Here is a 22118-nt window from a genome sequence, read left to right as displayed (position 1 = left end):
CACTAAAATATATGACAAGACAGAGATAATCACAGAAGCAAAAAAAAATAAACGAGGTGTTCAAAGAATACTACAGTAAACTGTATAGGGAAGGACAAATAAATACAGAAGCAAGAGATATTTTTTTTAAAGACATTAAAATACCTAAAGTAAGTCAAGAAGAAATGGATAGTTTAAACACCCAAATCACTCAAAAAGAGATAAAGGACACAATTCAAAACCTAAAAAACTGCAAGGCCCCAGGCCCAGGTGGCATGTCAGGGGAATACTACAAACTCCTAAAAGAAGACTTGATAGAACCATTACAACATTTATATCACAAGGCACTCAAAGACGCCACGTTTATGCAAACAAGTGAAATGGCCCACATCATGATAATACACAAACAGGGCAAGGACCCCATGAGACCAGAGTCGTATAGACCTATCTCACTGATTAATCAAGACGCGAAAATATTCACCAAAATTATGGCAGATAGGTTAGCGAACATTCTTCCGTCCTTGATACACCCTGACCAGTCGGGATTTGTCAAAGGAAGATCCGCAGTGAAAAACATTAGAAAAGTACTAGCGGCAATAGAGTGGGTTAGACTACACAAGATAGAGAATACAGCCCTAGTAACAATTGATGCCGAGAAAGCATTCGATAACATAATGTGGGAACATGTGTTCTTTGTGATAGATAAATTTGGACTCAAGGGAAATTTTTGTAACATGTTAAAGACAATGTACAACACCCCAAAGGCTAGAATAATAGCAGCAGGACACCTATCAGACCCATTCCAACTGTACAGGGGGACATGACAGGGGTGCCCGCTGTCACCCCTGCTGTTTAACCTAGCAATAGAACCTCTGGCTATCTACCTGAGACAAATGGAGGACTTTAGGGGGATCAAGATAAACAAAACAGAACTGAAACTATCAATGTTCGCAGATGACATACTAATGTTCATGACTAACCCAGATGAATCAATCAAAAAGGTCCTACAGCAAATAGAGACATTCGGGTCATTCGCAGGCTTTAAAATAAATATATCTAAAACAGAAATGATATACATTAAAAAAAAAAACAGATACTAGGGCATCATATAATTTCCCTGTAAAAGTAACAAAAAAAAACATTAGATACCTAGGGATCATGCTGGAGGCAGAAATTTCCAGATTATACGAGAATAATTTTAAACCTATCATAAAAAAAATAGTACAGGAACTAAAAAACTGGACGACACTACCCTTATCACTATTTGGGAGAGCAAGTGCGATCAAAATGATTTCGTTTGCCAGACTCCTCTATCCCATGCAGACTCTTCCTATGCTCCTCAAACATGAAGACAATACGGAAATAAATAGAGCAATAACAAAATTCCTATGGGGAAATAAGAGAAGTAGAATAGCTCTAAAAAAACTACAATTACCAAAGGAAATGGGAGGTATCAACCTACCAAATATCAGGAACTATAACATAGCAAGCATAATGAGACTTGTAGGAGACTGGATAAATGATACCAATCATTACTCCTCCCTAGAAATAGAAAAGGAATTCTCTCCAGAGACCTCCCTAAAAGAGCTATTACATACTAAATGGGGAGATATCCCAGTGACCCAAAGAAACAACATACTAATCAAAGACACTATAGTAACATGGAAAACGGTCAGGAAAAAGTTTAAACTGTCACATACAATCTCAAGATATCTACCAATTCAAGACAACCCCAAATTTATACCAGGACATACCCAAACATCATTCCAAGTTTGGAAACAAAAAGGGATCACGTGCCTAAAAGATGTGATTAACACAGACAAACAGGAATATATGACATTTCAGGAGCTCGCACAAAAATGGGACATCCCCCAAAACCTAATACACGCCTTCTCATATACACAGTTAATCAGTTACTGCAAAAAGTTGACAAATCATAAAACTACAGTACTAAACAACAATAGAATAGACGACTATTTTAAAGCAAAAGAGCAGGATAAAAGTAAATTGTCAGAAATATACAGCATTATTAGAGATCAAGACATAGAGAGCACACACGCCAACACACTCAGGGCATGGAAAAAAGACTTCCCAGAAATACAAAACATGGAACAGCTAATACAGGGTATACACAGGGTGCACAAGATCATACCGTCAGAGACATGGAGGGAAATGCAGTACAAAATAACACATAGAGCATACATAGCATTTAAACGACAGATAAAGACCAGGACAGAGGACACCACGTTCTGCCCTAAATGCAAGACACCAAAGGCGGACCTTAAACACTGCCTCTGGACATGTATACACATATCTAGACATTGGGACCAAGTGCTAGACTATATGAAAGCAAAATTAAAAGTCTCATGGACAAAGGACCCAATACCTATTATATTTGCAAATATAGAGAACTGGACGGAGGGCAAACAAATCAGCAGAGCAGTAACCAGACCAACAGAGATTATACTACTAGCGGCAAGAAAGACCATTATGATAAACTGGATACTAACACAACAGCCCTCAATGGAACAACTAAATGACACATTATACAAACTAATGACAATAGACAAACTGGAGACGTCCATAGACAGAAACAGAACAACGGAAGATTTCCGCCAAAGATGGGACTGGTTCCTCGAAGAAAGAGACTCGCAGACAGGGGACAGTTTAGTCTAGGGTAAAGACTGGAGACAGAGGACGGAAAACAGGAAAGGAGTGAACAAGACCAACACGACAAGTTAGGTTAGAATATAAGGTTTAAAGTTTAAGGTTAATTAGATAGGAATCGAGCTGGAGATAACCGTATCCATAATGTGTAACACAAGTATGTAACGAGGTGAACAGACCCGGAGAAAACACAATCGCTCGCACTTAGAGCAAAAATGAATCCAAGCTCGAATTCAGAGTTAAGAAAAATGTATGTTTAATATATGGAAAATCTGTAAACAAGGTATGTGAACAACGGGCGACACAATATGCATGTAACAGCACAAATTTTTCAAGTTGATCGCCTGTATACTGAAAATGTACCCAATAAAAAAGATTTGTGAAAAAAAAAAGAAACTGTAGTCATGATGGCTTTGCGTAGAGCAAAGAGAGTAAAGAGGACATCACCTAAGCACTTGTATTACAAATACATTAGAACCTCTAAATGCTGTAAAAGCTGTGAAACAGAGCCATTGTTTTGAGAGGACAGCTCCCCCGTGTGGGCAATTATTGAATGAACAATATTGATAATTGAATTTGCATCGTGAATGATGGCTCTACATTATAGCATAAAAGATGTCCCATTAGGGAAAAGAAGGATACCAGAATAAATGCACGTTGAGATGTGCGATAACAGCTCTATTATATAACCAGTAGACTTCCCATTAGAGAAGACGGTTCCGAGATGGATGCAAATGCAATTTAATAATCTTGTATTGTAATAGACCTCTAACTTAGGCCCACCAATTTAATACATATGTTTATACAATTAAGGTTAAAAATGAAAACATGCATGGAAATCAACCGGCACGATGAGCCTAGGGAAACATGGTAGGAGGGGAAAAGGGGGCAAAAAGGAAGAAAGAAAAGGTAGTGTTAGACTGGTTACTGCAGAAAAGCCCCAATGTCGATGTCGATGTTTAATCCTTGTGGAGCCAAGGTTTTTAATTTATATATCCAAAAAGTCTCTTTCTTGGCTAGCTTAGTTAGTCTATCCCCCCCTCTCCAGTTCGGGGGAACCTGTTCTAAAGCTCTGAATTCCAAGCCAGATGTACCTCCTGAATGCTGGAGTGCAAAGTGTTTTGACACACTGTGGGTCATTAATCTTCGTCGGCTGTTGCCCAGGTGCTCCAGTATGCAAACCCTCAGGGGTCGACTTGTGCGTCCGACATACTGGAGACCACATGGGCAACTCAATAAATAGACAACATTTTCAGTTTTACAGTTAATGAAATGTGAGGTTTTGAAATGTTCCCCCGTAACATGTGAGGAAAAATCTAACTTTTCATTCGAACCTTGTTTGCATATTTTGCAAGTACTGCATTTAAAAAAGCCTTTTGCTTTCGGCAGCCAATTGGTTTCTTTCTTATTGGATTCTGTTTGGAAAAGACTTGGAGCTAGTCTATTTTTTATATTATCTGCCCTCCTATAGATGATTTTAGGTCTTTCCGGGAGATGATCCTTAAGTGTGGCATCACCTTGCAAGATGTGCCAGTGTCTATTTAGAATTTGTTGTATTTTCCCCGAATCTTGACTGTATTGTGTTATGAAAGTTGCTTTAAAATCTCCCTTTGGTTGTTGAGGGTTTGTCCTTAAAATGTCCTCACGTTTCAGAAGGCCTGCCTTCCTAATTGATTCATCCATTGTGTCCTTATCATACCTCTTGTTGACAAACCGATTTTTTAGAATGTCAGCTTGTTCTTTGAAGACTTGATTGTCATTGCAGTTTCGCCTTATTCGGCGGAATTGGCCTGGGGGTATGTTGGTCAGCCATTTTTTGTGGTGGCAACTCGTTCTTAGTAGATAATTGTTGCAGTCCACCTGCTTGAAAAAAGTCTTTGTTTTTAAAAAATTGTTTTCAACATAGACTGTGAGGTCTAAAAAATCTACTGAAATGGGCCTTATGCATGTCGTAAATACTAGATTAATTTCATTTCTATTAATATATTCTATGAAGCGATTTAAGTCCTCATCACTTCCCTTCCAAATAAAGAAAATGTCATCGATGTATCTCTGCCACAGTACCAAATCTGTGTCAAATTCATGGACGGACCAGATGGTATCCTGTTCCCAAACGTCCATGAAAAGGTTGGCAGATTTGGTACCCATGGCGGTTCCACACTTTTGTAAGAAGTGAGTCCCATCAAAATTGAACAGATTGTTTTAAAATAAAGATAATACTGTCCAGGATGAAGGATTTTTGTTCCATATGTACATTTTCATCCATACTTAGTGTTCTGTCGATAGCTTTGATTCCATCATCATGATTGATGGACGTGTACAGTGATGCTACATCACAAGTGCACATTTTGTAACCTGGTCTCCATTCTGTTTGTTCTAACATATTAAGAACTTGTGTAATATCTCTGAGATAGGACCTCATCCCCACGACATATGGTTGCAGAAATATGTCTATGTACTCTGATAGTCGCGAGGTGAGGGAACCAATCCCAGAGATAATGGGTCATCCTGGTGGAGCAGTCAGACTTTTGTGGATTTTGGGCAGGAAATAGAAAATGGTCATTATGGGGAATTTCACATTTAAATACTCATATTCCTTTTCGTTGATAACCCCTATCCCCCTGCCCTTGTCCAAATGTTTTAGGAATTCTGCACAGAACTTACTGTGGGGATTTGTTTTTAAGCATTCGTAGGTAGTGGCATCAGAAATAATTATTTCTGCCTCCTTTTTATAGTAGTCTGTATCCATTATTACCACCCCCCACCTTTGTCGGCTTGTTTAAAAGTAATGGACTTTTCATCTTCTAGTTTTTTAAGCGCAGTCTTTTCTTTGAGTGTGAAATTGTTTTTAATTTTACTTTTGTTGGTTACAGTTAATTTCTCAAAGTCTTCTTGGATTTTCTGATGAAATGTCTCTATGTTATGGCTCTTAGCCCAACTCGGATAAAATTTGGATTTTGGTTTACATGTTGAATGTTTAAAAATGTTCTTGTCTGTCATCGTTGGTACGCTATTATTTACGATTTCCCTACTTTGGGTATCTTTGGTTAAAAAGAATTTCTTTAGTGTTACTTGTCGTATAAATTTATGGGCATCAATGTATAAATTAAAACCACTTGCTGCAACAGCTGGTGCAAAGTTAAGGCCTTTTTTGATTAAACTGCATTCATCTGCATCTAAACTTCTCTTACTCAGATTAAAAATATTGTTAGTGTCCTTTATGTTGCTGGTCTTTTTCTGCAAACGTCTTCCTCCCCGTTTGCCTCGTGAGGTCTTTTTTTGGCCCGCACATTTGGGGAATCCTGTTCTCTCTCTTCCTCCATAGGTTGGTATCGGTTTGAGTCGTTAGAGGGGGGGGCTTTGCATACTGGGGCTTGTTCTTAAAAAGTCCCTGAATGTCTATGGGGGGACCTTCGCTCTCTCACTGGGCTTCGCTCGCTCTCGTACCTATTGTCTCTATGTTCTAGAGGGGATCTAGCCCTATAATTTTCATTGGGTGATCTAGCTCTATATCTATGTTCCTGGTGATCACTATACTTTAGAGGCCCTTGGCGGCTGAAACGCGTCAGAGTTTGTCTGTTGCTGTTTTTTATGTGCTAATAAACGTTTTGTACCCAGTTTACTTGCAATTTTGGTCCCACGATTTTTCAAAGGCAGCTGCACCGCCACCCAAGAAACTTCTGCATTGTATACCAACCCGGTAGGAGCACGCCCTACAGCACCTGGATCTCAAGAGACTTGTGAGTTTCCTTTTTTTTCCTATTTGCACTTTACCCATGGCCTGTGACACCCATACAAAATATACCTTATACAGAGGTTAGTGGGAGTCCACAAAGAGTGGCTATAAGGGTTACTAGTGGCAAGGATATAACTACATTGTGCTGTATGATTTGGAAATATTTCATTGTTTGTACTGCATGGCTGTTCCCTGTGAGCATTGCATAGGAACGCTGGCTCCTATTCTTTCACTTTGTATACTTTGCAAAGGCAGGATTTACTGAGCAAAGCGACTTGACAGAATACATGCTATACAGGTATTCTCACCGTTCGTTTTTACATGGCACTATATGGTTAAAGAAAAGAAAGCATACAAGTTGATTGAAGTTTTTAATAAATTCGCTGCAACAGGTACAGTCAATCACCATATTAGAGTAATTGATAGACTTGCCTATATAGAGTGAGGACGATGAGCATCCGGCAGGAACCTGACGAAGCATCACTGCGAAACACGTAGTTCCCTGCCGGAGCTCATTGTGTGAGGGACCCAGGCAGCCGCCGGACTTCCGGAAAGATCCTCCCTTCCGGTCCCGCTGTCGGACGCGCTAGCGGGAGCTCAACTGGAGGAAAGGGGTCCCCCGGGCAGACCCACGGCTGGCATCGGGCTGTTTGTTCATTGAGTGTGAGTGCTACATAGTTGTTTTTTATCTTTTGTTGTTATAATAAACTTTTATTCGGTACTAATCCAGGCTTTGCCCATTTCTTGGTATTTGGGCACCTGGAAAAGAGCTATTCACACACTACCTCCATTGAGAGCATTGGAAAGAAAGACGAGACTGATTCCCTAAAGATCGAAAACAACAGTCACTGAGGGAAGTGGCTCACACAAGGCCGTGTGAGTTACTTCTCCATTATTCCTCCTTTTAGAGGTTATATGCAACATCATATCCACTCTTCTCTGAGGGAATAGTCTCACATTAGGCCGTGTGAGTCTTTGAAACTTATGTCTATTGTTTCTTGATTATTATATTAACACCATCATCCGTCCCTTATCACCCTTCCCTTTCCCCTCCCCCTTCTTCCCCATTCCCTCCCTCCGTCCCCTCCTAATCTAAGACCAACTCTGTCTTTCTACTATATGCACTGAATTTGTGTATTTTATTCTCTTTTATTTCATGAGTTCAACACCTTGCGCTGACCACTACACCATCTCTATTGCATAAACAACAGTATATGCTCAGCAACAAGCAATGGGCTGAGTGGGTATAACAAGGAAGAGGAACCAATGGAAAGAAGGCAGGGGGGAGTGGTTAGATGTAGGAGAGAGGTGATGGGATGAAGTTAGCTGCGGATCAGGTGTAGCACAGCTGAGGATAGTCTTGGCATTAGTCGCTGAGCGGAGGGTGCATGAATGAGGTGCGAGGTGGGTGCGCCGCCGCTATCGCTGTGCACTTTGGTGCGGGTGCGAGCCTGAGTGTGCTTCCAGTTGCAGTGATGTGCGACCGGGAATCCCTGCGCGTCTCCGGACGGGGCGTGAACCAAGTTCGGCCATGATGTTCTGAGTGGGCCGCCTGTTGCGGCGGTACGTGCGTGCAGACGGGAGTCTCTGCATATCTCCGGATGGCAGTGGAGAAGCGGGTGCAATCCCAATTGCATGGGTTCGTCTATGGCTGGTGGTGAGACATTTACGCCTGCGGCGGGATGGGAAAAGGATGAGTGCGTACCACGTACTTCCTCTCTCCATTCTCCTCTCTTGGAGATGTTGGTCCATGCATATGCAGAGAGCCACCAGGGCCTATAATCTAAGCTCATCTTTGAGGTTTTCGGACAGCTCCTGCCAGAATGCCACCATCAAGGCCTCCTCATTCCAGCCGGTTTCGGTGGCTACGGTGTGAAACTCGAGAGCGTGGCAAGCCACTGTACGGTTCCACTGTGAGATATTAAGAAGAGTGGAAGCTGCGGTTACCTTTCGCCCTGGTGTGTCAAAGACCCTTCGGAACTCTGTGGTGAATCGGTCAAAATCAGAGAGTACTTGCCGTGTATGATGGTGAGGGGGTACCCAGGCCAATAATAAAGGTATTATGCCCTGCTGGGTGACCCTGAGCCATATTGGGGGTTTGAAGTGTCAGCTCTGCAACCCCGTTATGGCATGTGCACTGTGTTTCAATAAAGATGTGTGTGTGGTTTACTGTTGCAGGAGTGCTAACCAGCGGAGATGCCCAGGGCATGAGTTTCAGGGATGATTTTACGGTATAGTGTTGTCAGGGTGTGTTTGGGTAGAAGGGGGGCAGACTTGCTGGTTACCCCAAAACATGTTGTGGCAGGACGGCCTGTAGCCGAGGTCAGGGAACAGTCCACACGTATAGTTTCAGGATAAAAATGTTCAGTGGCTTTATTTCTCCACAGTAACATAACATGCGGGTACACTGTCCCTTTAACAAAATAAATCCTGCTTCACTTTGGGAGAAAAACTGACTAATAACACAGCAGACCTATCTAGCAGGCTGGCTGGCTAAACCAGAACCAAACCATAAGGGTACTTTAAGCAGTCAGTAAACAAATGAATAATCCTTACTTTAGTTGAAGTAGTCTTTGGTGAAATCCCTCTGGCTAAGGGCTCACGCAGCAGTGTGCTTCTCTCTCTCTCTCTCTCTCTCTCTCTCTGGCAGCTACTGCCAGTCACATGATCCTTTATCTACCTTGCTGGCTCTCAGGTGTCAGCTAAAGAGTTCTGATTTCCTAACTTCCACCTGAGTTAACCCTTATGAGTGCTGGATGAAGCACTCAGACATATGTCTCCCAGGCGTAACTGATAGGAGTTGACTTCACTCTGTCACACATGTACTCAGGAATCCTACCAGATTCCTGGGGACATGAAGACACAGACCACCAGAAAAAATACCTCCCTAGGAAGCAGTTTGCAGCTCATTGCCAGGTCTCCCTGCTTCAGCACAGACCAGAACAGTAACACCGGGCAGGGGGAAAATAAAACAAAAATAAACCTGGCGCCAAATAAATGTCCAATATGGTAAGTCCTGTGATCCTCAATGAATCTGCACAGATGCTTTCAGGCCATGTAACGAGAAAAAACACAAACGAAAAAACTAATCATAGCGTATAACTGCTGGGTGATGTCAGTCTACACTGCAAACAAAACATACAAACAAACTCCTAGTAACAGACTAAAATATATTTATTAAAATATAATGAACTATGCCATTAAAAAGAGAACCGCAATAGTAACAATGAAGGACAGCTGATCATCCGGAGGTGGTAAAATCAAAACCCTACTTACGAGAAGCAAGGTGATAACAAGCGGTGATGAAACAAAGTTGGTGTCCAAATGACATTGGGAGGATGTTCTAACAGAGTACTCTGTAACACCGGTACAATCGCCCGAATCTCCCTTCTGTCACACACGGGAATAGTGTAGACTGACATCACCCAGCAGTTATATGCTATGATTTTGTTTTTTTGTTTGTGTTTTTTCTCGTTACATGGCCTGAAAGCATCTGTGCAGTTTCACTGAGGACCACAGGACTTACCATATTGGACATTTATTTGGCGCCAGGTTTATTTTTGTTTTATGTTCTGTTTCTGTCTGTAGTAGACAGTCGGTACCAGGCAGCCTAACCTTTTATGTAAAGGGTTTACTTTATCACTATTTGTTTAATCACTAATTAGTTATAGACACTTTAGCGCTTTAGTCACAATTGTCTTTTTACCGGGCAGGGGGAAATCACATTCCTGGGTCCCCCGGTATATGCCCAAACCCCCAGAACTCAGTAAAGGGGTTCAGTGTATCTCCCACCAGGTATAAGGTGGCGAGAGAAAAAATGTGTTTAAACTCGGCACTTGAGAAATAAAAGCGGCTGTGTGCTAACTTCTGCTAGGAAGCTCCCCGTGTGCTGAAACTTGCTGTGCGCATAATTCAGGGAGAAACATGAAAAACACCCATAGCACAATTTTTATAAGTTTGTATAAAAATTGATGAATGAAAGTCCCCCTCAAATAGTGTATTAAATATATTAGGCACATTTGGGCTTTCATTCAGACCACCAGGGACCGGGAATTACTTATTTATTGTAGCCCCCACTTAGTATGCGTCTAGTGACTCACTAAATGAGTTAAAGATCTGCAGCTCCGGTCTTCTAAGACATCCCGCTGGCTTGGTGCCGTGATGTCTGTAAAAGCCCGGAGTTGAAAGGGCTCAGTGTCCCCAAGGTGTTAGTTGGGGATGGGATCCTCAAGTACCCCCATCCTAGTGTAAAGTGCAAGCAGTTTAGCAAATGGTGGCTAGCCCAGATTGAGTGTCGCCAGGTAAGGAGGTCTGCTCACATATGCTAAGAGGCAGAGGTGCGAGGTTTGCGCATTCCTTTAGCAGAATTAGAAGCCTCCTCTGCTAGGTTTCTAAAGTATTGGCAACTAGAGGATAAGTGGGAAAAATTATTCCCACGGAGGGATTGGCTGCACTGTTTAGGTATAGGGTTTTAAACCTTATTAAAAAAAACCTTGCCGCCCATCGGGAATCAGATTCACCTAAGATTTTATCAAGCTTCGTAAGAAACATCTAAGATTTCGTAAAATACAAAGATTCCAAGTGCCAGTACGGTGGAGACAGAACGAAAGAAGCAACTCCGTCAGAGTACACAGCAGTTGCAGGTAGTGCTGCTGACCGCGGAAAGTTTCAAGCCATTTTGCGAGCAACTCCCGCTCTTGGGAAATTGCTCCTAGAGACTTTGTTTATTTTGGGAACATTTTATTTCGTTTGCCCTGTTCCAGTAAGTGTATTTTGAGTGTAATTGTGTAACATTTTGTATATGTCCATTCGTGAAATAAATTACAATTTATTTTATCTCCTTGCTTTGCTCAATCATACGAACACCGGGTATAAATGTGTTAAAAGTGCCGGTCTCCCGTGACACCGTGGTCCGGGGTTGGAGAGAGAAGAGTGGTCATTGTCCATAAGCTATGGTCGAAGGATATAGAAGAGGCGGGTCCAGGTACTAGCATAGGTCACAACAGGTTTTTGGCAAGTTCAAGGTAAAGGCAAAACTCAGGCTGCAGTGAGCACGGAGCATAAACAGTTTATGCTCAGCAACAAGCAGAGGGCTGAGTGGGTATAAGAAGGAAGAGGAACCAATGGAAAGAAGGCAGCGGGGAGTGGTTAGATATAGGTATAGAGGTGATAGGATGAAGTTACCTGCGGATCAGGTGTAGCACAGCTGAGGATAGTCCTGGCATTAGCCGCCGTGCGGATGGTGTGCGTGGGAGGTGTGCGGTGTGAGGCGGGTGCGCCGCTATCGCTGTGCACTTTGATGCGGGTGCATGTCTGAGCGGGCTGCCAGTTGTGGTGATGCGCGTGGCCGGGAGTCCCTGCGTGTCCCCGGATGGCCGGCACAACGCACCGGGGGGCGTGAGCCAAGCACGGCCATGATGTTGCAGCAGTACGTGCGGACGGGAATCTGCATGTCTCCGGATGGCTGAGGTGAGGTGCCGGGAGAGGGTGAACTAGACGCGACCCTGACAAATGCAAATCACGGCTTTTATCTGTGCACGCGCTGCCAGGTCTCCAGGCTCACATGCAGCAGTTGATACTGGGGCCGTAGCCTTAGGTAGATGTCCCACGCTTGCCTCAAACTACCCTTATTAATATCCTTCAATTACCTTAATCAGGCGAGGGCACATCATGTGGTTCTCTGTTTTATTCCATCTTGGAATAGAAACCACATACTTCTATTTATACCTAATACATAGACACACACTGTAACATTGACACACACAGCTATTGTAATACACAGACACACTGTAACATTGACACACACAGCTATTGTAATACACAGGCACACTGTAACACTGACACACACAGCTATTGTAATACACAGGCACACTGTAACACTGACATACAGCAGCTATTGTAATACACAGGCACACTGTAGCACTGACATACAGCAGCTATTGTAATACACAGGCACACTGTAACACTGACATACAGCAGCTATTGTAATACACAGACACACTCTAACACCAACATACAGCAGCAATTGTAATACATACAGTAGACACACACTGTAACACTGACATGCAGTAGCAATTGTAATATACGGTATATCACTGACATACTGCAGCTATTGTAATACAAGGACTCAATTTGCACAGGCTCCGTGCCACCAGATTGGCATTAAGCAGGTGTAGTGCTATATTTAAAAAGGGAGCTAGATCACAACCAGGAAATTACAGACCTGTAAGCCTGACATCAATAGAGGGGAAGCTACTTGAAGGTTTACTACTTTATAATATTCAGGAATACCTAATGAAAAACAAAATAATTAGTGATAGCATGGATTTATGAAGGATAGGTCATGCCAAAGTCATCTTATTAGTTTCTTTGAGCAGGTAAGTAGGAATTTAGACTAGGGTAACGTAATTGATGTGGTCTACTTAGATTTTGACAAGGCTTTTGATACGGTTCCACACGAGGTTGTGTACAAAATAAAGCAAATTGGACTCTAATAATATATGCACCTGGATGGAAAACTGATTGAAGGATAGACAACAGAGGGTTGTCATAAATGGAACTTTTTCAGGTTGGGCTAAAGTCGTGCGTGGACTGCCTCAGGGATTGGTACTGGGACCCCTGCTTTTTAACTTGTTTATTAATGACCTTGAGGTTGTTATAGAAAGCAGTGTCTCCATCTTTGCTGATGACTAAATTGTGTAAGTAGTAGAATCACAGCATGATGTAATTTTTATCCAGAAGGACTTGGATAGACAGGAAACTTGGGCAGGTTAATGGCAGATGAGGTTTAATACAGATAACTGTAAGGATATGCATTTGGGAAACATGAATAAACAGACAACTTACAAATTAAATGGTGAATCCTTGATGGAGGAGGATTTAGGAGTGCTTGTAGACAGCAGGTTTAGCGATAGTGCCCAAGGTCATGTAGTAGCTGGAAAGGAAAACAAGATCTTATCTTGCATTAAACGGGCAATGGATGGAAGGGAAGTATGCATAATTATGCCCCTTTTATAAACTGTTAGTAAGACCACACCTTGAATATGGAGTACACTTTGGGGTACCACTCCTTGGAAAGTGGAACTAGAAAAAGTGCATAGAAGAGCCACTAAATTAATAAAGGGGATGGATAATCTGATGTATGAGGAGAGGCTAGCTAAGTTACTGTAGATTTGTTTACATTAGAAAAGAGGCGTCTAAGAGGGGATATTATAACTATATACAAATATATTTGGGGACCGTACAAGGAGCTTTCAAAAGTAACTGTCGCCTAAATTTAGCATAGATTGAACTAGAAGGATGTATGTCTTTTTTTTCAACCTCATCTACTATGTATCTATGTAACACTGACATACAGCGTCTTTTGACATCCATTTATGACAACCCTCTGTTATCTGTCCTTCAACCAGTTTTCAATCCAGGTGCATTACACCAACCTCTTGTGTGGAACCATATCAAAAGCCTTTGCAAAATCTAAGTAGACCACATTGTGACGGTGAGGGGGTACCCAGGCCAGTAAATAAAGGTATTATGCCTGGCTGGGTGCCCCTGAGTCATATTGTAACGGTGAAATGTTAGCTCTGCAGCCCACTGCGGGTTGAGAGCCTGTAATTACATTAGAATTGTCTGTGTGTCCGGCTAGGGATAAGCGAACCACACGCGTTTCAAGAAGCTACATTCAATGACTGCGGTCACCGTTAATGCATTGGTTCCGAGGGTTGCAACCACACGTACCCCATCACTGTATTTAGGTTAATTGGATAAGTGAGTTGAGGTTAGGTTAGCTCCGTGCATTGCTACACTGAGTCACGGCCTAAACCGCAGGTTAATTGGATAAGTGCAGTTGTGTTTTGGGTAGTTCCGCGTATTGCTACACTGAATCACGGCCTAAACCGCAGGTTAATTGGATAAGTATAGCTGCGGTCATGTCTTCGCTCCAGGCCTTGCTACAATGAGTCACTGCCAAACCGCAGACCACACATAATTAGATACCTAATTTGAGTTAGGAACATGCGGGAAAGATGAAAATTGGTGTGGGTACTGCTGGGGTCACAACAGTAAGGCAGCCATGATTTTTGGGTTGTTAAATTTTGGGGAAAATAAAAAATAAGAGTTCCCCTCTTTTGGGGTATTAAAATTATAAAGAGCAGGGGCATTTACATTCAGGCAGGCGAGGCAGCGGATACATTAGGAATTAGCAAGTTCAGGATATGACCGGTCATTCTGGTGAGTAACTCATGCATATCTTAAGTGCAGACTTCTAAGACACCATGCTGAGACGACTCCAGAGTGTCTAGGAAAGTCCGGACTTAAAAAGGTACCGATATTTAAAAGTGTTACATGCCGGGAAGTAGGGATAAACAGTTGTGCCTGGCAACTATCCATATGTCATGGGAGGGGTAGACTTCAGGGGGCTTGGTTAGGTATGCTAAGAGGCTCAGGTGCGAAGTTAGCGCATGACCGTGGCATACCTTGAAGCCTCTGCCCGGCTCTCCGAAGTACAGGCAGAGCGTGCCAATAGGTGGGATTATTAATTCCCATGCAGGGATTGGCTGCACAGTGTAAGAATAGGCTTTGTGTGTCTTTTAAAGCCTCGTGCAGCCAATCGGGAGATAGATTCAACATGCTGTGAAAAGATTCAGCGGAGCTACATCATGCGGTACAAGAAATTCGATCATAACTAAGATTTGTACCTTGCTCAGCAAGTTCGTTAGAACTAAGGATTCCCGAACGAATCCTGAAAGGGGGAAAAGAAAAAACTACTTTCGGCGGCGATACAGGGGTGCGAGCGGCGCCCCTAGCAAAGGACTGTTACACGGCTCTTTTTGCGCATCAACCCCGCTCCTGGCAATTGATGTCTAGAGACTTGATTTCTGTGAATTTCGTTCCGTGGACATTTGATTTCGTTCTACCCCATCCCAGTAAGTGTTTATTCGTAATATTTTGTATTTCATGCTGTGTGTGTTTCTCGTGTAAATAAATCACAATTTATTTTGTCTAACGCTTTGTTCAATCAAAGAATCCGGGTAATTTTTGTGTTAAAAGCAATGGTCTCCTGTGATACACATCAACTGCATTACCCTGGTCTAAATTCCTACTTACCACCTCAAAGAAAGAAATAAGGTTAGTTTGGCAAGATCTATCCTTCATAAATCCATGCTGACTATTATCCCGTATTAAACCTTCAAGTAGTTTCCCCACTATTGAAGTCAGGCTTACAGGTCTGTAATTTCATGGTTGTGACCTAGCTCCCTTTTTTTAAATAGACACCCCATCTGCTTTATGCCAATTTTGTGGTGCTGAGCCTGTGGGAATGGAGTCCCTGAATACTGTATTAAATGTAATGGTTTGGCTATTACTGAACTTAACTCTTTGAGAACTCTTGGATGTATGCCATCAGGGTCAGGTACCTTGCTTACTTAAATTTTTTCAAGTCGCCTATGAACTTCTTCCTCAGTTAACCAATTGTTCATTAATATGGAGGTTGTGGCTTCCTCCTGCAGCACTACAATTGACATTGATTCTTCCCTGGTAAACACAGAGGCAAAGAATTTTTTAAAACCTCAGCTTTTTCCTTATCTACAATAATCTGCCTGCTCATCTCACACTGAAAGGGTCCTATATTTTCTTTTCTCATTTTTTTGTTATTAAGGTACTGAAAGAACTTTTATGGGTTGACCTTACTTTCTATTGCAATCCTTTTTTCATTATCCATTTTTGCTAATTTGATTGCCCTTTTGCAATTTTTGTTACATTCCTTATAATTCTGATACAATGCCTCCATCCCTTCTGACTTAAAGAATCTAAATGCCTGCCTCCTTTTTTTCCATTTCCTCCCCTACCTGTTTATTTAGCCACATTGGTTTTGACTTATTTATTTTATACTTATTACCCAAGGGTATACACTGATAAGTGTGCTTTTCTAACAATGTTTTAAAGACTGCCCATTTATCTTCTACCTGTTTCCTTGCAAAAACAGTATTACTTGTAGATTGGACCTCAGTTGATTAAAAATCTGCCTTTCTAAAGTTTAAGGTCTTTGTTGAACCCAAGTAATCTGTTTTTAGATAATTTATTTCAAATGAGACCATGTTATGATCACTGTTACCCAAATGTTCCAGGACTTGAATATTTGTTATTGCTTCTACATTGTTTGATGTCACCAAATCCAGTATTGCCCCTCTCCTGGTTGGATCCTCAATAATTTAGGTCATGTAATTGTCTTTAAGCTCCCCCCAAAACCTGTTTCCTTTTGTTGTAACGCTAATCTCATTGCCCCAGTCTATGTCTGGATAATTGAATTTCCCCATTATGCAAACATGACCCAGTTTTGATGCCTTCTCCATTTGCAAAAGTAGTTTAGCTTCCTCAATCTCACAGATATTTGGTGGTTTATAGCATATTCCCACAAACATTTTCTTTATACTTTTACCTCCACTGCTAATTTCAACCCACAAGATCTCTACATTTTCATAATTCCCTTCATAGACATCATCCCTTATACAGGCATACCCCACATTAACGTACGCAATGGGACCGGAGCATGTATGTAAAGCGAAAATGTACTTAAAGTGAAGCACTACCTTTTCCCACTTATCGATGCATGTACTATACTGCAATCGTTAAATACGTGCATAACTGATGTAAATAACGCATGTGTAACAGGCTCTATAGTCTCCCCGCTTGCGCACAGCTTCGGTACAGGTAGGGAGCCGGTATTGCTGTTCAGGATGTGATGACAGGCGCATGCGTGAGCTGCCGTTTGCCTATTGGGCGATATGTACTTACTCGCGAGTGTACTTAAAGTGAGTGTACTTAAAGCGGGGTATGCCTGTAATAGGTTTTAGATCCGGTTTAACATATAAATATACTCCACCTCCTCTTCTATTTGCTCTATCCTTACGAAAAAGGGAATAACCCTCTAAATTAACTGTCCAGCCATGTTTCAGTAATGCCTAGGATATCATACTGCTCCCTTGCAGCTATTAATTCAAGCTCCCCCATTTTATCTGTCAGGCTTCTTGCATTAGCAAGCATGCATTTCAGTTTTTTTTCAGCCTGTACTATTATCTTATCTGCTCCTTCCTTTCTGTGACAACTTGGTTTAGTCTTTAGAAGTTTTCTAGTATCATCTGTATTTACTATGAGTGTCTTGCTGCTTGTTAAACTAGCACTTACCCCTATTCTACCTCCATAACCCCTTGTTCCCTCATCTATTCTATTTAGTTCGTTATCTGTTTCTTTCCCCTCCCCCTCCATCCTAGTTTAAAATCTCCTCCAACCTTTATACAAAATGGTCTTCAGTGAAGAAGATAAGCACATTATTAAGTGTTTAAGAAAGCAATATTTATCGTCCAAACGCTTCCATAAAATGGATCCCGATAAAGGGCAGTTGCTAGGAGGACTGAAAAGTGATACATAACATATCATTTGCGATCAACACTTTGCCTCCCACTGCAGGGTGACACAGCCAGAAAGGACACACAACCCCTCACATCTGTCCCTCCCACTGCAGGGTTACAACGACAGAAAGGACCATTCTCTACTCACAAGTTCATAATGCAATTCTCCATTTAATGTGACAGTGGAAAGACAACGTTTCAGGTGTCATATGGACCTTTCATCAGACAGAAAGGACACCCAGCCCCTCACATCACTGCAGGGTGACACAGACATGAGGGATATGAATTACATTTTATCCTTTTCTGTCACTGCAGGGTCACATATACATTCCTCTCCCCATGTGTAGGAAGATATTACTGTGAAGGAAGTAAAATATACTGTATATCACTAACTGCAGAGGTCACCACGCGGTGAAACACTTCCATAAGAACCAGAGCCCATTCTTGGTGCATCTGAATATCTCCCTGATAATGAACAAGGACAAGAAGCAGATGTCTGAGATGATCTTGGATCACACCCTGGAGATTATCTACCTGCTGACTGGAGAGGTGAGGGCTGCTGGAGAAAGTCATAATGACACCACTCTTATCTCCCTCACTACAACAGGGACATGCAGAGCGTTAATATGGGAGGTACTTGAGAAGCAATATCCAGGGACACATGTAATTGAGAAAGCAAGAACCCAAAGGCAGGCAAGATGTTTGGTCATATGGAGAACCCAGGACCACAAAACGATACGAGTGGGCAGCAAGAGAGCACAGAGTCAGAAAGGGTCAGAGAAGGATGGAGTTTGGCAGAGGGGATTGACCCAGTGATTGAATGTACTTGGATCCAGGAAAAGACATGTTTGTGCAGAGGGAGAACCTGGACACTATGTATGTATGTATGTATGTATGTATGTATGTATGTATGTATGTATGTGCTACATTATTTTGCAATATCTACAGTGTCAGAAGTCCTGTGATGTTTACATATACTTTTTAATGGGATGTTTGTACAATCCATGATCTTTGTATGTATGTCTTTATTTATATAGCGCCATTAATGTACATAGCGCTTCACAGTAGTAATACACATGACAGTCCTATAAATAACAAATAATACAAATAACAGATCATGGGAATAAGTACTTCAGACATAAAAGTAACATTAAGGAAGAGGAGTCCCTGCTCCGATGAGCTTACAATAGAATTGGTAAGTAGGAAGAACGTACAGAGACAGTAGGAGGGAATTCTGGTAGGTGTGTCTGCAGGGGGCCAAGCGTTATGTATCGTGTTTAGTATTGGCCGCAGTGAAAAAAAACGAATGTGCTGCGCTATTCAAATAAAAAATCAAATATGGATATTTGTATCAAATGGTGACTACTGTATAATAGCCGTATGAAATATGTGCTCTAAAAATCATTTAAACTTAAATTGCTATAGTGTGATCACGTGGCTGCCTAAAGAAAACCGTGCTACTCGTATGCTTCTTTAAGCAAGTGTGTCTTAAGGTGGGTCTTAAAGGTGGATAGAGAGGGTGCTAGTCGGGTATTGAGGGGAAGGGCATTCCAGAGGTGTGGGGCAGTCAGTGAGAAAGATTTAAGGCGGGAGAGGGCTATAGAAACAAAGGGGGTGGCGAGACGACATCCTTGAGCAGAACGTAAGAGTCGGGATGGTGCATAGCGAGAAATTAGGGCTGAGATGTAAGGAGGAGCAAAAGAGTGTAAAGCTTTAAAAGTGAGGAGGATAATTGAGTGCGAGATGCGGGATTTGATAGGAAGCCAGGAGAGGGATTTCAGCAGGGGAGACACTGAGACAGATTTAGGAAAGAGTAGAGTGAGTCTGGCAGCAGCATTAAGGTTAGATTGTAGGGGAGACAGGTGAGAGGCAGGAAGGCCGGACAGCAGGAGGTTACAGTAATCGAGACGGGAGAGAATGAGGGTCTGAGTCAGAGTTTTAGCAGTCGAGCAACAGAGAAAAGGGCGCATATAGGCCCAGGGGAGTCAGTGAGTTTGGTGCAGACATGTCAGTGATACAATAGACAGAATTGGTGGAGAGGGCACTGAAAAGATTGAGTATAGAGCTGTTAACAAGAGACATGTCCCTCTTACTGCAAAGCAACAAATCTGCAGGACCATTAGATATATCAATTGTTGTCTCTTGCTCCGCACAGTAATATTTAGTAGCACTGCTTTTTGACACTGATATGTGTATATATGATGTGAGGGTGGGTTTTGGGGTTCTGGAGCTTGATGGGTTACGCATCTGTTGTTGCTTGGAGGTGTGGCCCCTCCTCCCCAGGGTTTAAAGCTCGCCCGCCGCATTTCCAATTAGCAGTTTTTATCATGATCCTGTGAATCAGACCCAGTATGGTCTTTCTCCCTCCAGCAGGAAAGAGAGGTGCATGAGAATTGTGCCAGGTAGTGTTAGGACCTGCAGATTGGTCATGCTGTGAAGTGGCTGCAGGCTTATAACCTTTTGGACAAAGGGTTTAACTAAATGACCCTTTACTCATGAGCAGATAAGCACGGAAGTAGTGTACTATATGTTGTGTCATTTTGTATGTTGCGCTGGCCTTTCTGTTTTTGTTAGTAATACTTATTACGGTCTCTCTCATTATGTAGGATTATATTGTTGTGAAGAAGCACGGTGAGGATGTCACAGACAGCAGCAGTCCATGTGTGCCAGAAATATTCTGCAGGACCCAGAGACCCATCATGGAGAATCCAACTAACTCCCTGATACATGAGAGAAACAATGACAAGAAGCTGATGTCTGAGAAGATCCTGGAACACGCCAACATCATCATTCACCTGCTGACTGGAGAGGTGAGGGCTGCTGGGCAGCGTTAGATATTACCACCTTTCTGTCTTCATTCAGCCTTTTCCTGAGCAAACTGTTCTATGTATCTGTATTTTCCTCTCTGCCTTGCTCACCTGGCTTTCCATAAGGAAGAGATTCTTACAGGACCAATTATTATGTCTGGATACTGAGTGGGGGATTCTCTGTGTTTCAGGTACCTATAAAGTGTGATGATGTTGCTGTGTATTTCTCCATGGAGGAGTGGGAGTATTTAGAAGGACACAAGGAGCGTTACAAGGACGTGATGATGGAGAAACACCAGAACCTCAGCTCACTGAGTAAGAGGAGGTTTTCTGTTATTCTAATAGAGATGTCAGTCATGTTTGTATCCAGTAAATAAGAGCTCAAGTTACACTTTGTGTTTTTGTTGTGAGGTTTATGTCAGGAACAAGAAACAAGTTACAGAGCCGGGCAAACAGAGGCTCATCTCTGTCACTCAGGACGGGATATTTTAGAGCAGAGGTTCCAAACCTTTTTTCTCTCAAGGCTCCGTATTCATAATGCTCAGTTACCGAAGCCCCTACAATAGTGCGAACAGGACACTTATGGAACATGTCGCTTCACACTCACGTGTGGGACAGATCGCTGTACACGCACACAGATTGCTACACACAATAGACAGTCAACACACTTCGACAGACAAATAAGACAGTCACAGCAAAAATAAACAGGACAGTGTCACAAGAAAACATGAACACACATACACACCACAGGAGAACAGATATATACACGGGACAGATACATAACACAGCAGAACAGATACAGACAGGACAGAAAGATACACACATCACAGGATAAAAAATACATATGAGACACAGACACACCACAGGTCAGATACACATACAGTACACACAGGACGGATGTACACACTGTAGGAGAACAGATACACAAAGGACAGACATGCACATGAAATCAGATATACACAGGACAGACACAGACTAAGGAAAACATATAGAGAAAGGACAGACAGACATACACACACACTACAGGAGAACAGAGAGAGAGACACACACACATGCACAGGATAACACATTGGAGACCAGAAAATCCTAGGACACAGATATTGACCACAGATCAGATATACACACACACAGGACAGACACACCCACACAGATAGTAGAACAGATACTTACAGCACAGACATAGGAAATCATATGCACAAAGGACAGATAGACATACACACACTACAGGAGAACAGAGGCACACACTGTGACAGAAGAGGCAATGCAGCTCATAATATTAAAGGTTAAGCCTGGCCATTGCCCCTACCCTGGCATTGCCCATACCTGTCATACAGGATAATCAGGAGTTAACATAGTATCCCTCTGTATAATGTGATTTGGTTTATGTATGTCACTGTTTAGGATGAATATATTTTCTGTCCTCTTTGTGTGCAGGGCTGGTAATTCACTCAACCAGCCTGCACATACAGATATGAGGTTCTGGTATCCAAAATGTGGGTGGTGAAATGCTCCAGCCATTGTTAGGAT

General features: G+C 42.2%; 2 protein-coding genes across 2 annotated transcripts in view; both read left to right on the top strand.

Annotated features, from left to right (window-relative positions):
* LOC142464645 (uncharacterized) overlaps positions 1-22118 on the top strand; it is a 755558-nt gene that overhangs the window by 711736 nt on the left and 21704 nt on the right.
* LOC142465210 (gastrula zinc finger protein XlCGF66.1-like) lies at positions 18256-20968 on the top strand. Its single transcript, XM_075569209.1, has 3 exons — positions 18256-18333; positions 20391-20594; positions 20783-20968. Exons 1-3 carry the CDS (start codon positions 18256-18258, stop codon positions 20966-20968), a joined length of 468 nt encoding a protein of 155 aa, XP_075425324.1.

The sequence above is a fragment of the Ascaphus truei genome, chromosome 13 (genome assembly GCF_040206685.1).
Source record: "Ascaphus truei isolate aAscTru1 chromosome 13, aAscTru1.hap1, whole genome shotgun sequence".
Taxonomy (NCBI): Eukaryota; Metazoa; Chordata; class Amphibia; order Anura; family Ascaphidae; genus Ascaphus; species Ascaphus truei.
Note: the sequence above shows the minus strand (reverse complement) of the source record. Positions and strands in the feature narration are given on the sequence as shown.

What these genes read in the sequence shown, in the direction of transcription:
- LOC142465210 (XM_075569209.1), top strand. Translation starts at nt 18,256, where the DNA reads ATGAACAAGGACAAGAAGCAGATGTCTGAGATGATCTTGGATCACACC. An exon ending in TCTACCTGCTGACTGGAGAG is followed by an intron (nt 18,334 to 20,390) that starts GTGAGGGCTGCT and finishes CTCATTATGTAG; the next exon opens with GATTATATTGTTGTGAAGAA. An exon ending in TTCACCTGCTGACTGGAGAG is followed by an intron (nt 20,595 to 20,782) that starts GTGAGGGCTGCT and finishes TCTGTGTTTCAG; the next exon opens with GTACCTATAAAGTGTGATGA.